General features: G+C 55.6%; 1 protein-coding gene across 1 annotated transcript in view; it reads left to right on the top strand.

Annotated features, from left to right (window-relative positions):
* The first annotated feature begins 9222 nt into the window (after nucleotides 1-9222).
* CHSY1 (chondroitin sulfate synthase 1) overlaps nucleotides 9223-22114 on the top strand; it is a 30946-nt gene continuing 18054 nt past the window's right edge. Inside the window, exons 1-2 of the mRNA XM_079764253.1 lie at nucleotides 9223-9630; nucleotides 21378-21873. Of these exons, the coding sequence (XP_079620379.1) occupies nucleotides 9308-9630; nucleotides 21378-21873 (819 nt within the window). The 5' untranslated portion in view covers nucleotides 9223-9307. The remainder of the gene's footprint in view (nucleotides 9631-21377; nucleotides 21874-22114) is intronic.

Raw genomic sequence — 22114 nt, forward strand, 5'->3', positions numbered from 1 at the left:
AAATAAAAAATAAATAAAAAGCAATGGGAAAATATCAGTGGGTGAGGATTCACCAAAAAAAAAAAAAGAAAATGAAGTCCCCACCCCAGCCATGGTTTCGGGGTTCTCCGCTTCTCCAGGGCAGTTCCCTGGATACACCCCCGCGTCCCCCCGCCCCCCATTGCTGCTTTTACAGCCCAGGGGACGACGCTTTCACTTCCAGGAGAAGAGGGGGCCCCTGTTCTGGGCCGGACACAAAAGAAGGGGGGCTGGGCCTCTCCAGCATCCATCCAGGGCCCGGGATGGAATTACACGAGCCTCTCTCCGTTGGGAGGCGCGCCGTGACCCCTTTCCCTTCCCCTGGTGCCCCCCCTCCCCCCAATTCTGAGTACATTTCACAAGCTCCAAGTCCCCCAGGCCTGGGGTCCTGCCAGGGGAAGCTGCCCGCGATCATGTCTCCAGCTCAGGGAAGTCTGCGTGTGAGAAACTCCGAGCAGGACCCTCGGGGAGCGACACGAGGGCCCAATCTGGGGGATGAAGACGTTTCTTCACGCGGCCCCCACCCCTCCCAGGGAGAGCCAGGAGCAGGCCCAGCCGGCTCAGCCTTTGCCGGTACCTCCCTCTCCTGCCGGCACCCCGGCGGCGGGACGTGGAGGAAGGGCCTGTGTTTACAGTTCTGTCCGATCGACGGGGGCGCAGCTGCCGCCCCAGCCCCGTCCTGTGTGCACAGAACCGCCTTGTTTACGGCTCCGGCAGATCGCGGGCTTGTGCGCGGGCCGTCGGGCCTCTGGTTGAGAAATCGCATCCTATGGGGTTTACGGCAAATGACGTGTCTGCTCCATACACGTGGACCACACGCACCAGGCCCCGCAGAGGAGGAGACGGGACACGGTCAGGGGCGTGGATGGGCGCGCACAGGGATGGATGCGCGTGGTTTCCCAGGTAACCGCCCGAGGCTGCTGAGACCCAGGGCGGGAGCGTGGACGGTTGGCCCATCGCACTCCCTGTCCAGGTGGTTAGCCTTTTTTCCAGAGTTTAATTATGAAAATCAAACTAGAGATGTTGGGGGGGGGGTGCGGGCCCAGGGGAACTCCTTTTATCTGGAAATAAACAGACTCCCCTGGCTGCTGTGGCTCAGTGGATAGAGCGGCGGCCTGCAGACCAGAGGGTCCCGGGTTCGATTCCAGGTCAAGGGCACATGCCCGGGTTGCGGGCTGGATCCCCAGGAGGGGGCGTGCAGGAGGTGGCAGATCCATGAATCTCTCTCATCATGGATGTTTCTCTCTCTCCCTCTCCCTACCTCTCTGAGATCGATAAAGATATATATTAAAAAATAAAAAAGAATGAAGGCTTGGTCGTCTCTGTAGAGCTCTTAGAATAGCAGCCCGGGGCCCACCCACCGGGACCCACTCCCTCCCCTGGAGCGAAATGGTTCGGCCCCCACGCCGGCTGCCCCCATAGGAGTTTGGGGGGAGAGGGGCGGCAGAAATAGCCAATCTGTCCGTCTCCCCACTTCCGCTTACTGGCCAGGGTGGCTGAGGGTCTGTGCGTCCTGCCGGCTCTCCCACCCTGGCTCCTCAGCAGGGCCCCTCCATGGGAACCCCTCCCCTCCCCCCAGAACCCCACCATGGCCCAGTAAACCCCCCAATGCAAATTGGATCCTATCCTTTCCCCGCCCCGAATCTGCTCCTCACATCACCTGCGGCCAGACTGCTATGCCCACGGGGCCCCCACAATCCAATCCCAGCCTGTCTTTCCTACTGGTTCCCTCGGGGTCCTGACCCTGATCCTGACCCTGACCCCGACCCCACCAGGGCCAAGCTTCCCTGAGGAATGGCCTCCAAGCGCCAGCTTCGGGAAGAACTTCATCCCGAAAGTTAGAAGCCACACAGGACATGGCGAATGCACCTGACTCTAAAAGTAAGGAACATACTTGGGAAAATGATCTCCAGGTCAAAAAATGGAGAGTCAGCGGGGGAAAAATAATAATAAAAAAGATCTTTGGGACAAGTGAGAGACAAATAGCCCACTTACCTTGTATATAAAGAATTTGTATCCCCGGCCGGTGTGGCTCAGTGGTTGAGCGTCGACCTATGAACAAGGAGGTCACGGTTGGATTCCCAGTCAGGGCACATGCCCTGGTTGCAGGCTCCATCCCCAGTGCGGGGGGCATGCAGGAGGCAGTTGATAGATGATTCTCATCATTGATGTTTCTCTCTCCCCCTCTCTCCCTTCCCCTCTGAAATCAATAAAAATATATTTTTAAAAAAATACAAGAGTGTCTCTCCCTCCCTGGAGTCCAGGGGAGGAGGGGCGCTGATGCTGGTCTCTGCACCCCCATTCCTAGGAACGCCCCCCACCCCCCAGCACCAATTTCACTAGATTCTCAGGAGCAGTTCCCTCACCCGCAGCCAGGGGGCGCCCCCACCCTCCTGCCTGGCCCAGCCGGGACAGGACTGGGGAAATGGATGCCCCAGACCTCCTGGCATCCGAGAGAGCTTGTGGGCTTGGTGAGTTTACTTTGCTGAGTAGTCCCAAGTACGATCCGCTTGTGGCTGCGTGTTGTGTGGACGTATGTCAACATGGATACCCACGCTGCCGGGGCAGGCGGGTGGCTAAAAGCGGGCATGGCCACTAGCTGAGCTTGCTCTGTTTCTATTTTTTTTAATTGTTTTCCGAGAGGAAGGGAGAGGGAGAGAGAGAGAGAAACATCATTGATGAGAGAGAACTATGGATCGGCTGCCACCTGCACGTCCCCTACTGGGGATCGAGCCCGCAACCCCGGCGTGTGCCCTGACCAGGAATCGAACCGTGACCTCCTGGTTCCTAGGTCCACGCGCGACCACGGAGCCACGCCGGCCGGGCTGTTCTATGCGTCTGTGCCTGGTGGATGAATGGAGACTCGAGTCACGGGTTCCCACAGCAACCAAGCCCTCACAAGAGGCCGGGATAAAGCCACACACGGCCTCCTCTGTGGAGCGGGGAGCTTGGAGCGGGCACGGGACTTCCGTCTGCCCTTGCTTCCTGGCCTGGGGTCTGCCCTGCTCTCCGCCAGCTACTCTGACTGCCCAGGAACGGATGGGTGGATGGGTGGGTGGGTGGGTGGGTAGATGGACAGACGGAAATCTCCGGGACAGGGGACCCTGGACAAGAGCTCACGGTGAGGGGGTCCGGATGGCCCTCTGTAAACAGAGACCGGCCGGGCGGTCAGCAGCCGTCTTCATTGACCCTGGGATGAATGGTTGCCAGGCAACAGGCCCTGGGAACCCCCACGCACATGCCTTCTTCTCCCGCTGTGATGCTGGCCGGGGAACTCATCACCAAGAGAGAAGAGCGGGGAGGAGGCTGGCCTCCCAGAATGTGCAGCCGGAAATGACCTTGACCTTCTCCCACCCCCGTGGTGCTCAGGGGAAACAAAGGCCCCGAAAGGAGCAGCCAGCCCCAAAGAAGTGTGTCGTTACCGGGGCAACGCGGCCCCGGCGCTCGCTGCCTCCCAGGCCTGGGAATCTGTCCTTGCTCCTCAGTGGGTGGGTGTTTGTTTCGTTTTCTTGTTTTGTTTTAAAGACTGAACCGGGTCGGTTTTTAAAATGCGGCTCCGGGACCGGGCACCCCTGGCAGGCAGCCTGAAAAGGCGGATTGAGGCGGAGAGCCCACACCGTCCACCAAGGACCCTCGTGGGTTCCCAGACTCCGGGCACCGTGTGCAGGAGGCAGCCGGTCAAGGATTCTCTCTCATCATTGATGTTTCTCTCTTCTCTTCTCCTCTCTCTCTCTCTCTCTCTCTCTCTCTCTCTCTCTCTCTCTCCCTGAAATCAATCATGAAATATATATATATTTTTTAAATTATATTCTTTTATTTTCAATCCTCACCAGAGGATATTTTTCCCATTGATTGGAAGGAAGGGAAGATGGAGGGGAGAGAGAGGGAGAAAGAAACATCAACGTGAGAGACACATCGATGGGTTGCCTACCACACGTGCCCTGGCCAGGGCTGGGGATCAAACCACAACCGCAGTAGGTGCCCTTGCCCAGGAATCGAACCCGAGACCCTTCATTCCCTGGGGCCGGTGCTCTAACCACTGAGCACCCGGCCAGGGCTCCCTCCGCTCTTTCTGCCCTGCGCATCTCGCCGGGCAAAGGTGGAGGCTGGTTGAATTGACCAGGGGCGGACACCTTCTCCTCCTTCTCCTTTCTCCTCTTCTTCCTCTTCTTCTTTTTCCTCTTCTTCTTTTTGTGGACTTGAGAGAGGAAGGGAGAGGGAGAGAGAGAAGTTGATGTCGCTAGCGAGCAGCTGCCTCCTGCACACTCCCTCCTGGGGATCGAGCCAGAAAGCCAGGCATGTGCCCTGACCGGGGAATCATACCGTCCGGAGCTTTCGCCTGGGACTCCTGGGGACAGATGGTGAGGAGGATCCCGCGACACCGGAAATTCGCACCCTGGGAATCGATGACGTGAAACGGCGCTCCTTTCCGTTAAATGCTTAAAAGGGTCCACTTTGCACCGGGTGTGTTTCCCCGTAATGAGAACAAGGCGATCTTACTTCTGTAAATAAACGCTCTGGGCGCCCAAGAGGAAGTCACGACAAAGTAGTGCCGTTTTGCAACGCAGCCTCCACAGGGCCCAGGGCTTGGGGGGGCAGACCCGGCCGGCCTCCCCTCGCTGCTGCCCACCCAGGGCCGGCCTGAGCCGGGGCCAGGACAGCCTAGGCCAGTGGTCCCCAGCCTCGTTCTGGCCACGGCCCACCTAAGCGTCTCTAACATCCTGATGCCCCCCTCGGTGACATAGAATTCTTCTTATTAAAAAAGGGAACTCCCCTTCACATGGAGGAAGCCTCAGAGGCCATGAACTTGGTCTAAACCAGCTGCCCAAGAACATGGCCTCCATGAGAGAGAAAAACAGAAGGACGAAAGGACAGGGGACGGACTGAGGAAGAAATCACTATGGAATTGTTTAAAAAAATAATAATAATATGAAGGGATATGAAAAAATAGCAAAGTTTCACAACACATCATACAGAACGGAGATGCATCAATATGTCCCCGTATATATGTATAGGCTGTCTAGGAGGCCCCTCGAACCATAAGACATGCAAAGCATTCACTGTGAATAACGCACTCTCGAATCGCCCCCCCTTAAACATCAAACTGCCCCTCCCGTGGGGCGTGTTCCCCACAGTGGGAACCCCTGGTCTAGACAGAGGAGGCTCCAGGCGCTGTCTGGGAAGACCCTGGGCCCGGGCCTTCATCCCTGTGGCCTGTGGAAGCAGCTGGCGCCCCCTTCAGGCTCAGGTTGGAAGTTCATCACCTCTGCCTGGCCCGTGTGGCTCAGTGGTTGGTGCTGCTCCCCAACCCCCCCCACTCCCGCATTTGAGGGGGGAGCCCCAAAGCATCGTCTTCAAAGAAGCCCTGACAGGGAACTCTGTCAGTCTGTTCCCGGCTGGCTGCCAGCAAACAATTGGGGTATTTACTGAGGATTTCCAAGAAATGGCTGCAGGTTCTATGAAAGGTTATACCTGTCACGGGCGCTCCATGCGTTAGCCCCAGAGAGAAACGGAGCACGTGCTGGAACAGACTGTACTTGGTGAGAGAATGTTCCGTCATGTGGGTGGAGATCCATGTTAAGTACATGTCATAGATGCCTGGCTGGTGGGGCTCCGTGGTGGAGCGTCGACCTAGGAACCAGGAGGTCACGGTTCGATTCCCCGTCAGGGCACATGCCCGGGTTGTGGGCTTGATCCCCAGTGTGGGGCATGCAGGAGGCAGCCGATCCATGGTTCTCTCTCATCATAAATATTTCTCTCTCTTTTCCTTTCCCTTCCTCTCTGAAATCAATTTTTTAAAAAAATATTTAGAAAAAGAAAACAGAAAGGAGGGTGTAGGATGTGGTTTTTAACACGTTGCTCAACCTCAGCCTAGACGCGGGGAGGAGGAACTTTGAACGTGATGGAGTGGAAACGCCCGGTTACAGATGAGGAAACCGCTCTGAGTGGGGACGCAGCTGGCCCAGAGGGGACTTCCTAAGTGCGGACGGGAGACAGAAACCCAGGCTCTGTGCCCCGGACCCAGCCCAGCACCTCTCTTGGGCAGGCTGTGTGCCAGGAGGAGTCCTCGTCATTGAATAACTGCTGCTTGGGGCTTCCCCTACTCGTCCACCTGATTACGAATAAGGACACGCCTTTTTCATTTTTTAGAAAACATGTGTATTGATTTTAGAGAGAGGAAGGGAGAGGGAGCAAGAGAGAAACATTGATGAGAAACATCAAAAATACCTGCCTCCTGCACGCCCCCTACTGGGGATCGAGCCCACAACCCTGGCACGTGCCCTTGACCTCCCGGTTCAGAGGTCAATGCTCAACCCACTGAGCAACACTGGCCGGGCTCTGTGCTTTTCCTTGGGTGTTAATCTAGATACAGTGGTCGGCAAACTCATGAGTCCACAGAGCCAAATATCAACAGTACAACCATTGAAATTTCTTTGGAGAGTCAAATTTTTTAAACTTAAACTTCTTCTAGCACCACTTCTTCAAAATAGACTCGCCCAGGCCGTGGTATTTTGTGGGAGAGCCACACTCAAGGGGCCAAAGAGCCGCATGTGGTTCGAGAGCCGCAGTTTGCCGACCACCGGTCTAGAAGAAGAAATACGGAGTTGAAAGTGGGTTAGAATATTGAAACCACCCCAAAGGTCACCAAATGGAACATCCGTGCCTTGTCCGATGTGTGCTTGATGGGAAAATCATGGTGAATTGGGGGGGGAGGGTACTGCCCCTTATGGTCTCCCTAAAAACCCCATTGGGAGGGTGTTTGAGCCGGTCATTTGCGGCGGTGTGTTCTGTATTTTCTCCACAACCACGGCCAGAGCCCTGCATCGTGCATTCACTGCATAATGAGTCATTTTAGACGTGGGTCGCCTCAGAGCAGGGGTGTCTGTGGGAAGGTGGCGGGGGGCGGGGGGGGGGTACTATTTTTGACATAAGTCACAAGTGCCGGGAAACGTGGTGCTACCCAAAGAACAAACAGGGGCGGCACCATTCAACTGCAGAAATGGCAAATCCTCCACCACCCAGCACTTCCAACTGTGTAATACAGTCTGGCCGGTGTGGCTCAGTAGTTGGTGCTGGTTCATCAGATCATAGTGTTATTATTTTTCTAAGATATTTTTATTGATTTCAGGGAGGAAGGGAGAGAGAGAGAGAAACATCCACGATGAGAGAGAATCATGGATCAGCTGCCTCCTGCACATCCCATACTGGGGATCGAGCCTGCAACCCAGGCATGTGCCCTGACTGGGAATCGAACCGTGACCTCCTGGTTCCTAGGTCGCCAGCTGGGCCAGCTAGTCGTTTTAACAATGAGGAAAGATCCAAGGATGCCCCCGGGCACGCTCACCTTCTGTCTCGGAGCCCTGGGTTCACCTGATCAGATGTCGGGCCCAGGAAGATACTCGGCTCTCCAAACATTTCACGGGAAAACCCCAATATGTTGGCCACTAAAGTCACTCGACGGCTACAGGGAAGGCGGAAGTAGGTGGACAGTTGTTCGTCGGGGAAAGAATGCACGGATAAATAATAACGCGAGAGTAAACGCGTGTTTCACGCACTCACACCTGGGACCCTACTTTTGCCCCCGCCCCGTCTTTCACTCTCAAACATTCGTTGTACGGGAACTTTCTCAGCTTCTGTGGCCGTGGCTGTTGTTCGTTTCTTGTTGTTTTTTTAAATTAGAAATGTATACAATTGAAACTCCCAAACCTATCTTTCTGTGGAGGGACCACATTAAAATGTTGACAAAGGCCCTGGCAGGTGTGGCTCAGTGGATAGCGCATCGGCCTGAGGTTCTGAGTTAGATTCAGGTCAAGGGCACATCCCCAGTGTGGGGCGTGCAGGAGGCAGCGGATCCATGACTCTCTCTCATCATTGATGTTTCTCTCTCTCTCTCTCTCCCTCGCCCTTCCTCTTTGAAATCAATAAAAAGTATATTTTTTAAAAAGTTAACAAAAACTCAGGTTAGGGTACCTGCGGACTATCTGCCCACATAGAATATGGGGTGGGGGGAGGAAGCGGGGTTCAGACTTCACACCCAAGTAGGAACATCCCCTACCATTTATTCCTCATCCCTTAAATGCTACTACTGTTAGGGGCTTGGACATGAAACATACACGCTTTTTAATTTTTTTTTTTATTTTAAGCATCGAGAACGAGTGACAGGGAACAAGGCAACTGAATTCACGGTTCACTCCCCAAGCGCGCACGTCGCAAACGCCTCCCTCCCGGAGCTGTTGGTTCTATACGTGCTCGTCCCGCCCGCAGAACTGGCGGGAACAAAGGGACAGTGTGAACCGGGACGACGCGGGGAAGGGGCGGCCAGGTCCGCCCGGCTGGAGCGCAGGGCGTGGACGGCGGGTTGATCCGAGGACAGTCTCGGCCGGGGCGCACCCGCTGATCGGGGACAGTTTGGGAACCGAGAAGCCCCCCTCCGCACGTTGGCCACGCAGCGGGGCAGCAGGGGCGCCGCCTGGGGAAGCGGGGCCGGGGAGGCGGGGTCGCCGGGCGCCTAACGGGCCACTCGGGCGCCGGTCCGGGGTCCCCTCCCGCGCCTGTCAGGCCGTGCGCCCCCCGCCGCCCGGCGACCCCGATGCACCCCGCGCGGGTGGGGCAGTGCGCGCGCGCCCCGGGAGGGCTTTGCTTTTTTTTCTTTTTTTTTTCTGGTTAAACTTTAGCCACGTGCACCGCCCCCCATTCACTTTTGCACCAATCGGCGGGCGCGGACGGATCCCGAGCGGGGCCACGACGCCTCGCCTCCCCACCGCTTCTTAACGCGCCGTGCGTGACGTGAGGGGCTCCTGTTGCAATGGCGAGCTGAGCCGGAGGATGTGCGGCTGCAGCGGCGGCGCCGGCCACGACGAGGACGGGCACGGGCGCAGCGCAATCGCAGCCGAGCCGGCCGGGGCGCACGCGGACGGGCAGGACCGGGGACCCGGACTCGGCGGCCACTGCGGTCGCCGTCGAGCTGGCCCCGCGCCCCCGCGAGCGAGCGGGAGGAGCCGCCCCCGCGGCCCCCGCCCCCGCCGCCGATTTGCGCCCCAGCCGCCGCCGCCGGCGCGCGCCGGGCATGGTCCCGCCTTAAAGGCGCAGGCCGCGGCGGGGCGCGCGCGGAACAAAGCGGCAGCGCGGGGCCTGCGGGCGGCTCGGGGGCCGCGATGGGCGCGGCGGGCCCCCGGCGGCGGCGGCGCTGCCCGGGCCGGGCCTGGCGGCTCTAGGACGGGCCGGCCTCCGCGGGCGGGGGCGGCGAGCTGAGCGCGCGCGGAGCCGGCGGGCGGAGAGCGGCGCGGACATGGCCGCGCGGGGCCGGCGCGCCTGGCTCAGCGTGCTGCTCGGGCTGGTGCTGGGCTTCGTGCTGGCCTCGCGCCTCGTCCTGCCCCGCGCCTCCGAGCTGAAGCGAGCGGGCCCGCGGCGCCGCGCCAGCCCCGAGGGCTGCCGGGCCGGGCAGGCGGCGGCGGGTTCGCAGGTCGGCGGGGCGCGGGGCGATGCGCGCGGGGCGCAGCCTTGGCCCCACGGCTCGGCTCCCGAGGGCGGCCCGCGCGACCGGAACTTTCTCTTCGTGGGAGTCATGACCGCCCAGAAATACCTGCAGACCCGCGCCGTGGCCGTCTACAGGTGAGCCCTCCCTCCTCCGGCAGCCGGCATCCTGGCGGGCGGCCCCGCAGACACTCCCACGGCTCATGCCTTTGCCTGGTTCCCAGGACCCAGGCTCCCGGGGCGCTCCTGACGGGGGGGGGGGGGGGGGGGAAGATGCCCCTCGGGGGGATGCCCCTCGGGGGGATGCCAGGCGTTGGGCATCAGAGGTCAGAGCAGGACGTGGAGTTCATCACCCAAGATGCAGGGGCTTGGGGGTCAGAGGGACCACGGTGTCCCTCTGGGTGCGGCCCTCACCCAGACTGTGCAAGGCACTTTCTTTAAAAAAAAAAAAAATGTTTAGTACATTTTATTGACTTCTGAGAGGAAGGAAGGAGAGAGAGAAATGTCAATGATGAGCGAGATTCATGGATCGCCTGCCTCCTGCACACCCCCTATTGGGGTTCGAGACCGCAACCCAGGCATGTGCCCTTGACCAGGAATCGAACCCTGACCTCCTGGTTCCTAGGAGGACGGTCAGTCAACCCCTGAGCCACACCGGCCTGGCTGCGCAAAGGCGCTTGAGCTTTCCACGTTCCGACCTGGCTTTTGTTTAGATGGTCCTGACTGAGCGCATCTCCCTCGTAAGGTCGTTAGAACAGCTCTCAGGGTGACAGCGGTGGTGGTTAGCGGATGGTCCGAAAGGCGCCCGGTGGCCCTGGCCCAGCCCAGGGAAATGAACCTGGTTGGACCTCCTTCCTTGGCCTGCGTGTACATTTCACTTTGGCGGCGCTGCTGGTGGTGAAAGGGGGGGTGCCCCCTGCCCACGGAGCGCACCTTTGGGAAAAGCGGTTCCTGGCCCCGCGGGGGATTTGATGGGATCCCGGTGGCGGCTGGGCCCTAGTTGGCCAGATGAGTCAGAAAAGTGGCTGGAATCATGTCCAGGGATTAGCGAAGGGATTAGGCGAAGTCGTCTGTAGGAGGGAGATGGTTTGGGAATGGCAGATGGGTGCTGGGGTGAATTTGAGGTGCGTGGATTCGTAACAGAAAACTTACACGTGTGAGGTACAGATATGCCGAGGCCCAAACCCGGCTGGGAGGGCCTCCTGGAAGGAACTTTTGGAGCACACAGCGCTGAGCAAGGCCAAGCTGGTTGGTTCTTTTATTTTTTTAAATATATTTTTATTGATTTCAAAGAGGAAGGGAGAGGGGGAGAGAGAGAGAGAAACATCCATCCATCAATGATGAGAGAGAATCATGCATCGGCTGCCTCCTGCACGCCCCGCACAGGGGATGGAGCATGTGCCCTGACCGGGAATGGAACCGTGACCTCCTGGTTCCGTTGGCCCTTTCATTGCCTTGATTCGTGTGAGTGTTCCCTTTAGGATCTCGTCTAAATCCAGAGCTGAGGTTCTCTGCCCAGAAGGGCCCTGAGCAACGGAACCGCTCAGAATGCCGCTAAGTGCAAATGTAGACCAAAGTCCCAATTTGGGGAACCTGCAGATCGAGGTGTGTTCCCCCCTCCCCCCCCCCCCCCCCCCCCCGATCTAGAGTGAATAATTACCCAGAATTGTACGAGAATTGTGCTTCCTGGGCCGAGCACTACCCACACTAGAAAAGGAGGGTGAGCTTTGTAAATGGCTCTTGTTGTGGTTTTGAAAGTACACCCACATGACTGCCACTCGGTGATAAGTCCTGGGACGGTACACCTTCGGGTAAGTTCAAATAGTAGGTGGTGTGACTCCTTAAACCACCCCCCCCAACACACACACACACACACACACACACAACAAGCATACACATTTTTGTGGATGCAAAATCCAGTCGGCGTTCTGGTATACCCGCAGGATTCAGAAAGTGGAACTCAGGCCGAACCTCATGCTTTACGCTTGGAGGTGATTTTTGTCCCAAAGCCCAAGCTTGACCTTTTGTGGTCTCTTTCCAAAATCTCCTCTCTCTCATCTTTTTTCAGAGGTAGCATTTCTTTCCCCCCTACCCCCACCCCCCTTTTTTTCCCCCCCTTCAGGCACTTAGGGGAAAGTGGAAACACAATTGACCTCCCTACCCGCTTGCTTCTCTGTGACAACTGCCTTTCCGATAAAGAGAAAAACCTTATCCAGACACATTGTATCCTGTCTTCCTTCTGGGTGGACAGCCAGGCCTTTCTGATAAAGGAAAGAGCCCTTAGGGAGGGGAAACAGTGTATCTTATCCAGTCATTCACCCGCTCTCCCGCATACCTTTTCATTTATCTCTTTGATCTCAAGAAGTTACAGTTACTTTGGAGCCTGAGAAAGGACCTGCCCCGCCCTGTTCAGGGCCTGGGCTTCTCAGCTGTCCACCCTGTGTTTAAGACGGGCTGCAAGAGATGGCACGGGACCATGTTAGCCCGGAGGAACCTGGGAGGCAGGCCTGAAGGGGGATGGAGGCTGTGGGGTGTAACTTTATGATTACGACTCTGCCGCGCTCTGCAGCCTGAGCCAGAAGTCCACGCTCAGCTCTTCGATTAGAAAGAGTTCGCGCACAGCTCTGTGTAAAAGTCAGCTGGGCCCTCGCTGGTTTGGCTCAGTGGATAGAGCGTCGGCCTGCGGACTCAAGGGTCCCAGGTTCGATTCCGGCCAAGGGCACATGCCCGGGTTTCGGGCTCGATCCCCCCACAGTAGGGGGTGTGCAGGAGGCAACCAATGATTGATTCTCTCTCATCATTGATGTTTCTCTCTCCCTTCCTCTCTGAAATCAATATAAATAAAAAGTCAGCTGGGATCTTCCAGCACAAGGTGGGACTCCGGTTTGGCCTAGGGTGTGGTCAGTTTACATCTCTCCTAAAAGGCAAATTCATTCCAATTCTCTTTTTGCCTTAGAAAACACTCCAATGTTTTTGGTTTCTTTTTTTTATTTATGTTTATTTTTTTAATATATTTTATTGATTTTTTTACAGAGAGGAAAGGAAAGGGATAGAGAGTTAGAAACGTCAATGAGAGAGAAACATCCATCAGCTGCCTCCTGCACACCCCATACTGGGGATGTGCCTGCAACCAAGGTACAGGCCTTTGACTGGAATCGAACCCAGGACCCTTGAGTCTGCAGGCCGATGCTCTATCCACTGAGCCAAACGGGTTAGGGCTCTTTTTTTATTTTTTAATATATTTTTATTGATTTCAGAGAGGGGGAGAGAGAGAGAAGCATCAGTGATGAGAAGGAATCTTCGATCGGCTGCCTCCTGCACGTCCCCCACTAGGGATCGAGCCAGCAACCTTGGCATGCGCCCTGACCGGGAATCAAACTGAGACCTCCTCGTTCCTAGGTCGACGCTCAACCACTGAGCCACACGGGTCGGGTTGTCTCCTGGAGTTTTATTCTGAGTGAATTAGCAAGGCCTCAGTTTAGGCAAGAAAGGGAGGCGGTTGCATTCTGTTCTGAGCAGTAAATTCTGCCTGCTGTGTGGACGGTCGGTTGTAGGAAGCAAGGAGATGTTAGGAGGGGGTCCGGGTGGGGGTGCGGGCGGCTGGGGCTAGCGTGGGACGGTGGGGAGAAGCGGGCGGTCCCTGGGCCAGAGACGTTCACGACCAGTGAGCCATGAAGAATTAGCGCGTCTCTAGGATTCTGCCTCGAAAGGCAGGGTGGGCGGTTGAGTCACTGATGGAGGTGGGGAAGGCCTGAGGGGGTCGGTTTAGGGGAAGGAGGTGCGTCAGCAGAGAGCTGGTTTTGCACAGGAGGAGTTGTGAGAGCTCTCAGACACGCAGGTGGGTGTACCCTTCGTGTCATCCACGTAACGGAATAGTTTAACAATTGAGAGGAGGGCCCTGACCGGTGTGGCTCAGTGGATAGAGCGTCGGCCTGCGGACTGAAGGGACCCAGGTTCGATTCCGGTCAAGGGCATGTACCTTGGTTGTGGGCACATCCCCAGTGGGGGGTGTGCAGGAGGCGGCTGATCGGTGTTTCTCTCTCATCGATGTTTCTAACTCTCTATCCCTCTCCCTTCATCTCTGTAAAAAAAATCAATAAAATGTATTTTTTTTTTAAATTGAGAGGAGGTTTGCATCTAAAGTGATAGTATTGTTTGGGGCTCCGACCCGGTCTTGAGCTAAGCTTCCTTGAAGGCTCTGGGAGCTGGAAGACGTACAAATGAACTGGACAGTTGTTTTGACTCCTCGACAAAGGGTTTGTATTCCAGGTCATCTCACTTCCAAGTGGTCCCGGGAGTCCCCCGTGGTGACGTGTCACGTTGGGTTAGAGACAGGTCATCAGTACACCTGGGTTCCTTGCGTCTTCCTTGGCTAGTTGCAATTCAGATTCTTCCCCTTTAAAAAAAAAAATTACGTTGTTTGATATACAGAAGTGACATCTTCAGGCAGTGTTGCTCAGTGGGTAGAGCATTGGCCTGTGGACGGAAGGGTCCCAGGTTCGATTCCAGTCAAGGGCACCTACCTGGGTGGCAGGTTTCCCGTCCCTGGTCGGGGAGCGTGCACGAGGCAGCCAATCGATGTGTGTCTCTCTCACATCGATGTCTCTGTCTCTCCCTTCCACTCTCTCTAAAACTCAGTGGAAGAATATCCCCGGGTGAGGATTAACCAAAAAGAGAAAAAAGTTACATCTTCATGTCGTTCATTTTTTAAAAGTATATTTTATTAATATTTTTTTACAAAGAGGAAGGGAGAGGGATAGAGTTAGAAACATCGATGAGAGAGAAACATCGATCAGCTGCCTCCTGCACACCCCCTACTGGGGATGTGCCCGCAACCAAGGTACATGCCCTTGACCGGAATCGAACCCGGGACCCTTCAGTCCGCAGACCGACTGCTCTATCCACTGAGCCACACCGGTTAGGGCTCGTTCATTTTTTAAATTATTATTATTATTTTAATCCCCCACCCCAGACTCAGAGAGTTATTATCCAGAAGAGAGTTTTAAACGTAACTTTTTTTTCCTGATCATTAAAGGGGTACAGTAGGAACACCCCAACCTCCCGTTTTCCCCAACCGGTAGATTGTCATGGCACCGTCTTTCCCATCGGCCCCGGTTTCCCTACCAGATGGAAGGCCGTCTCCCCCGTCCGCCGCGTCCCTGGGTCTGTTTCTGGAACTTTCTGTTGGGTCCCCTGGCTGTTCCTGCCTGTCCTCAGCCAGTCCCACCGAGGAAGGGCCTGGACGTTGAATAACACTTCAATTTCCGGTGGACAAGGGCCCCTTTGTTACCCGTCTGGCCCCGCCACTTCCTGGCTACCCTTCACCTGTTCTCGCTGGGAGAGTTGTGATGCCATTTAGAGATTTGAAAAAAAATTAATGGGTTGATTAGAAGCATACATTCTTAACTTTTCAGTCCATGTTTAGGGTTAGAGCACTGAGCTAATCCAACACCTCTTTTTTCTTTTCTTTTTTTTTTTAAATTAGTTTTTATTGATTTTAAAGAGGAAGGGGGAGAGAGAGAGAGACAGAAACATCGATGATGAAAGAATCAGGGATCAGCCGCCTCCTGCACGCTCCACACTGGGGATGGAGCCCGCAACCCTGGCCTGTGCCCTTGACCGGGACTCGAACCTGTGACCTCCTGGTTCCTAGTTTGATGTTCAACCACCGAGCCACACCGGCCAGGCTAACCCAACACCTTTTATTGGTCATGGTTCTTAGCTGCCCTGAGCTGAAGACGAGGAACTATTTTTGTTTTGTTTTTTGTTGTTGTTCTTAATCCTCCTCTGATTTCCATTAATATTTAGAGAGAGTGGAAGGGAGAGGGTGCGACGGAGAGAAACATCGATGTGAGAGAGACACACACTGATGGGTTGCCTCCTGCCCACGCGCCCCGACCAGGACTGGGGATCGAGCCTGCCACCAAGATACGTGCCCTGGACCGGAATTGAACCCGGGACCCTCGGCCCGCAGGCCGGCGCTCTATCTACGGAGCCACACTGGCCAGGCCTCGTTCTCTCTTTCCTTTCCCAGAAGATAGAGGCGGGTGGTTTTCCTTCGTTGCCCCGGGGGTGACACGGGGCTCCGGGAGAGATTAGCATCCGTCCGCAGGGAGAGTTGCGGGAAGCAAGTTTGAGAAACGCCAGCCAGCTCTGGATACCGGGATCTCACTGCCTGGTGTCACCCCCTCGGGGGCCTGGTCCCAGTGTTCCTCCCCGCCCTGGGTGAGGGCGCCCTTCTGCTTCCCGGAACTCGGTAGGACCTTGTTCGTCCGGAGACACTTTAGAGCCGCGCTCCCGCTCTCCGGATTGGGCTTGGCACTTTCCGTGCATCTGTGCCTTCCTCTATGAAACGAATAAAAAATATTTTTTTAAAAAGGGCTCAGGAAAGGCCTGTCCCAGGCTCCTGCCCCTCTTCCTTTTCCTTCGTCTTCTCTGTATATGGGCTTCCAAGAAGAAGGGAGAGGGGGAGAGGGATAGAAGCACAATGATGCCAGAGCACCATGGCTCGGCCGCCTCCTGCACCCTCCCTTCCGGGGATGGGCCCGCAGCCCGGGCACGTGCCCTGACCGGGGATCGAACCTGTGACCTCTCAGTGCACGCCCAGCCCGCTGTGCAGCCAGGGCCAGTGCAGCTGTGAGCGTGTTAAAGCGTCGGCAACTGCAAGACGGCTGGGCACAGGTGGCGTGTTGGCTCCGGGCTCCCTGGCGCTTGGCCGGGGTCACTCTAGTTTCAGTAAGTCCGTTGATCCCGCTCGGAAAGGTAGGGTGGAGCACGCCTGTCTGGTCACTGGAGTTGGATTTTCCTCGGTTACCAGAACATCTCGATGTGTGGGTGATCCTCAGAGGGACAGGGCGGGGAGGGGGGGCGGGGACCGCATGTGTAACGGGGACCCCGTGTGTTAATGTGCGTACTCAGCGCCGCCGCCTGCTGTCAGCATCGTTTCTGCCTTCTGATCCCGGATGGAATTGGGGGAAAAAGAAACGGTAATGAGCCGGGCCGGCGGGGCTCAGTGGTTGAGCATCGACCTAGGAACCAGGAGGTCACAGGTTCGAGTCCTGGTCAAGGGCACATGCCCAGGTTGTGGGCTCCATCCCCAGTGTGGGGCGTGCAGGAGGCAGCCGATCCATGATTCTCTCTCATCATTGATGTTTCTCTCACCCTCTCCCTCTCCCTCCCTCTCTCCCTTCCTCTGTAAAAATAAATTTTAGCCCTAGCCAGGCTCAGTGGATAGAGCATCAGCCTGCGGACTGAAGTGACCCAGGTTTGATTCCGGTCAAGGGCACATGCCCGGGTTGCAGGCTCCATCCCCAGTCGGGGCGTGCAGGAGGCAGCCAATCCATGGTTCTCTCTCATCGTTGATGTTTCTCTCTCTCTCTTCCTCTCCATTCCTCTCTGAAATCAATAAAAAAAAATGTATTTTTTTTTTAAATAAAACTCAATCTTAAAAACACGGTTAAAAACTCCTTGCACGTTTACCCTTTTCCGGGGTCAGTAAGATAGCTCTCCAGCACTTGAACTTGGGGACCATGTGGTGGGATCAGAATCCTCCCCCTTCCCACCCCGCCTTGTGCTCAGTCTCCACGTTTTCATTCTGCCCTTCAGAGAGGGCGGATCTGTGGTCCCTGCCGCGGGGCAGGCTGCCCTTAGCTCCTGATCGCCTGAGACCGCTCCTGGGCCCGAGCCCGGGCCATTGTCCAGGTGGGAAACCTGTAATCCACCTGCCAGTAGCTTTGTTAAAGCAAAAAAAAAAAAAAAAAGAAAGAAAAAGGTGACTGTAACTTGATTTGTCTTTTTTTTTTTTTAATCTCCCCACCTTTTTACCTACTTTCAAAAAGAATGTGAGATTGCTCAGGCGTAAGGTCCTTGCACAATGAGACAGTTAACGATTTTAAAAGAGGAAACCGCACATCCGGAAACCACAGACGCGGAAGCAGGCGCCTGCCGCTAAGCCGCTAGGCACCCCGGCCGGCTGGGCCGCTCCCCGCATGCGTCAGGCCCAGGTAACGGCCTGAATCACGCCCCTGACATCTGCCCGAGCCTGTTCCCTCGGTTTCCGGCAAAGCCTGGAGTCTTTCTTTTTTTAAATACGTTTTTACTGATTTCAGAGAGGAAGGGAGAGGGACAGAGAGAGAGAGAAACATCGATGAGGAGAGAGAATCACGGATCGGCTGCCTCCTGCACGCCCCCTGCTGGGGATCGAGCCCACAACCCGGGCCTGTGCCCTGACGGGGAATCGAACCAGGTGGTTCATAGGTCAGCGCTCAACCACTGAGCCACACAGGCCGGGCTGCAGTATACATGTAACTCCTGGGATCTATCCGTTCTCAGGGTAAAACCCTATTCTCTCTCCCTTCCTTGACTCGAAATTCTGAAATGACTTGATCATCTGAGTCCCTTCAAACTTAGCACTTGTGACCCTCAGACAGCATGTGTCTGGGGGAACTCACAGACAATCTCCCCTTTTTACCCATCCTAAGCAGCAAAACTTAAAGTGTAGAAGGTTGTGAGAGAGCGTGCTCCATCTCCCTCTGTTTGTCTTTGAGTTTTTGTCCGTCGGGTGGAGTGGAACCTGTTTTCACTGCACCAGTAAAAGTTTCTGTTGTCTGGTCTTTTTAGTGTTTTTTGGATGCTCTTTAGGGCTGAACGCTTTCCCCCAAATGTAATTTTTTCCCCCTGACTCTAAAAGCACCTAGCCGCCGTTGCAGAAAATTGAACAAATGTATAGAACGCAAAAAGGAGAAAGTGAAATAAGTCCTTTCTGATCCTTCATCCAAAAACAGCCAGAATCGGGCTGGCCGGTGTGGCCCAGCGGTTAGAGCATCGGCCCCCAGACCAGAGGGTCACGGGTTTGATTCCTGGTCAAGGGCACGTACCTGGGTTGCAGGTTCGATCCCCAGCCCTGGTCAGGGTATGTGTGGGAGACAGCCAATCAATGTGTCTCTCTCGTCGATGTTTCTCTCTCTCTCTCTCTCTCTCTCTCTCTCTCTCTCTCTTTCACTGCCCACTCCCTTCCACTCGCTCTGAAAGTCAATGGGAAAAATATCCTCTGGTGAGGATTAACAACAACAACAAAAAACACAGTAAGCACTTAAAGGTAGAGTTAATAATAATAATAATCCCACACCACAAGTCTATATACCACTGTCTGCTTTGAAAACTTTAAAAAATATATATATTTTTTTGTTAATCCTCACACGAGGGTATTTTTCCATTGATTCTTAGAGCGAGTGGAAGCCAAGGGTAGAGACACAAGAGAGAAACATCGATGTGAGAGAGACATATCAATTGCTTGCCTCCCACATGAGCCCCGGCCAGGGCCGAGGATGGAGCCTGCCACCGAGGTAGGTGCCCTCGACCGGAATCGAACCCGGGACCCTTCAGTCCGCAGGCCGACGCTCTGTCCACTGAGCCACACCGGTTTCGGCTGACATCGTCGTTCTTAAAGCGACACGGCATAGAAACGGAGACCCAGGAGATGCCCGCTCCGCAGAGGGTCCCGCGGTGGGGCTGGCGCGGGCCGGCTGGACTGCCCGGCCGTGATTTCCGTCGCTGGCAAGGCCCCGTCGGGCGGAAGCCCGCTTGGCACGCTCACGTTTCAGCTGCCTTATCTGGGCTCGAGCAAGAGCCGGTTATCAGGCGGTGGAAAGCCGAGCCGGCTGGCAGGGGCCGTCGCCAATGTTCTGTGGTTTCCATTAAGTGAGAGCTCTCAGTCCCGGCCACCACCACGTGGCGATGGCCGAGTGGACGTTTGCTTAGGGAGCTGACCTGTTCCTGGCACAGCAGCTTTTCCTTTGTCTCTTTCACTTCATCCATCCACGTCCCCTCTCCCCCCAGGACGGAGAGTCCCCGTGTCCCAGTATGCTCAGAGCCCGCTGACGTGGTGGAGCTGTTTAAACCTCAGGCACCCTGAGTGGAAAGAGCATCATTTCTCGAGATTGGAGGGTTTACAAAAACTTCCGATCGCCCTGGCCGGGGTGGCTCAGTGGTTGAGCATCGTCCCATGCACCAAAAGGTTACCGGTTCGATTCCCGGTCAGGGCACAGGCCCAGGGTTGCAGGCTCAATCCCAGTAGGGGGTGTGCAGGAGGCAGCCGATCCATGATTCTCTCTCACATCAATGCTTCTATCTCTCTTTCTCTCTCTTTCTCTCTCTCTCTCTCTCTCTCTCTGTCTCTGTCTCTGTCTCTGTCTCATTTCCTCTCTCTACAAAATCAGTTTAGCCCAGCCTGCATGGCTCAGTGTTTGAGCGTCGACCTAGGAACCAGAAGGTCATAGTTTGATTTCCAATCAGGGCACATGCCCGGGTTGCAGGCTTGATCCCCAGTGTGGGGCATGCGAGAGGCAGCCGATCCATGATTCTCTCTCATCATGGATGTTTCTCTCTCTCCCTCCCGCTCCCTTCCTCTCTGAAATCAATAAAAAATAACATTTTAAAAACTTCATATTAAGAGATTTGCCTCCAACCACCAGTCATTTAAGATGAGAAAAGGGCCACACGTTTTTTCCCTAAAAAGGAGAAGAGAACTGGGTGGAGTTAACCATACAACGGCACGGAGGCTTTAACGGTGGTTTGAGGTTAGATTTGTCTGCCTTTGAAATTAATTGGTTTCTCTTCTTGGACAATGATGTCACTTCAAGTCATGGTTTAGGCATCTTCAGTGTCGGTGAACGTCGCCCGGCCTGGCTGGTGGGCCAGACTTTGACCCTCGGTCTCACTGTGAAGGATTCTGGTATCTTCAGGGAAAACACTTGTCAAGTTCAAAGTCTTGTTCGACTTGGACCCTGACGTTGTCTGAGGTGGATAGTACAACGGAATTCTAACCGCCCCGCCCACGTGGCTCAGTGGTTGAGCGTTTACCTATGAGCCAGGAGGTCACGGTTCGATTCACGGTCAGGGCACATGCTCGGGTTGGGGGCTCGATCCCCAGTATGGGGCGTGTAGGAGGCAGCCGATCCATGATTCTCTCTCATCATGGATGTTTCTCTCTCTCTCTCTCTCTCTCTCTCTCTCTCTCTCTCTCTCTCCCTCCCTCCCTCCCTCCCTCTCTCCCTCTCCTTTCCTCTCTGAAATCAATAAAAATATATTTTTAAAAAAACAGAATTCTAACCCAGAATAAAAGGTGAAAGTCGCCTTTACCCCTCAGACTTCCCATTAGGGATATGTGCTGTTTTGACCCTTCAAGTCACTGTCACCGTAATAAACCCAAATCTAACAGTTAAGTGAGATAGAAATATACTGGGAAGGACATTTGGGGGGGAACCGTGTTTTTTGATCTTACTATGGCTAAATTCACTGATTGAAATATCCTGTATGAGATGTTTTTCCCAGAAGTTGGCTATTTCAGATCCTTTTTAAAATATGTATATTTTTTTTATTAATTTCAGAGAGGAAGGGCGAGGGGGAGAGAAACATCAATGAGAGAGAACCATGGATCGGCTGCCTCCTTCATGTCGCCCACTGGGGATGGAGCCCACAACCCCAGGCATGTGCCCTGACCGGGAATCGAACCATGACCTCCTGGTTGCTAGGTCGACGCTCAACCCCTGAGCCACGCTGGCCGGCCGATTGCTTTTTTATTTTGTAGAGCAGAGGAGTTTGTAGCGAAGGAGTTGCCAGAGTCGGCAAATTCGCCGGAACATTCCGCCCTCGGAGGCCTGGCAAGCGGGTTCTCCGCCGTCCTGGACTTTTTGTTGTTGTTGGGATTCTTCTGAGAATGAACGGGGACCCGGCAGTCTCCGCCGAGGGGAAGCCAGCTGCCCACGTGGCTGCTTATCAGATTCCCTCTGACACACACACACAACAGCCACCGACACCCGGGTTTCGGCCAACGCGGGGCCCGGCCCACGCCGCCCTCTCACATCCCCCCTGCTCTTCCGTTCCAGGACGTGGTCCAAGACGATCCCCGGGAAAGTGGAGTTCTTCTCGAGCGAGGGCTCCGACACGTCCCTCCCGATCCCCATCGTGCCGCTGCGGGGCGTGGACGACTCGTACCCGCCCCAGAAGAAGTCCTTCATGATGCTCAAGTACATGCACGACCACTACCTGGACCAGTACGAGTGGTTCATGCGGGCGGACGACGACGTGTACATCAAGGGGGACCGGCTGGAGAGCTTCCTGCGCAGCCTCAACAGCAGCGAGCCCCTGTTCCTGGGCCAGACGGGCCTGGGCACCACGGAGGAGATGGGCAAGCTGGCCCTGGAGCCCGGCGAGAACTTCTGCATGGGGGGGCCCGGCGTGATCATGAGCCGCGAGGTGCTGCGCAGGATGGTCCCCCACATCGGCAAGTGCCTGAGGGAGATGTACACGACCCACGAGGACGTGGAGGTGGGCCGCTGCGTGCGGCGGTTCGCGGGCGTGCAGTGCGTCTGGTCCTACGAGGTAAGAGCACAAACCCGTCTGGGTCTTTTTTTGTTGTTTTGTTTTTAGATATTTTTATTGATTTCTGAGAGGAAGAGGAGAGAGAGAGAGAGAGAGAAACATCCATGAGGAGAGAGCATCATGGATCGGCCGCCTCTGCTGGGGACCGAGCCCACATCCCGGGCATGTGCCGTTTACCGGGAATCGAACCCGGGACCCTTCCGTGCGCAGGCCGACGCTCTGTCCGCTGAGCCGAACCAGC

The sequence above is a fragment of the Cnephaeus nilssonii genome, assembly GCF_951640355.1.
Source record: "Cnephaeus nilssonii genome assembly, chromosome: 24".
NCBI lineage: Eukaryota > Metazoa > Chordata > Mammalia > Chiroptera > Vespertilionidae > Cnephaeus > Cnephaeus nilssonii.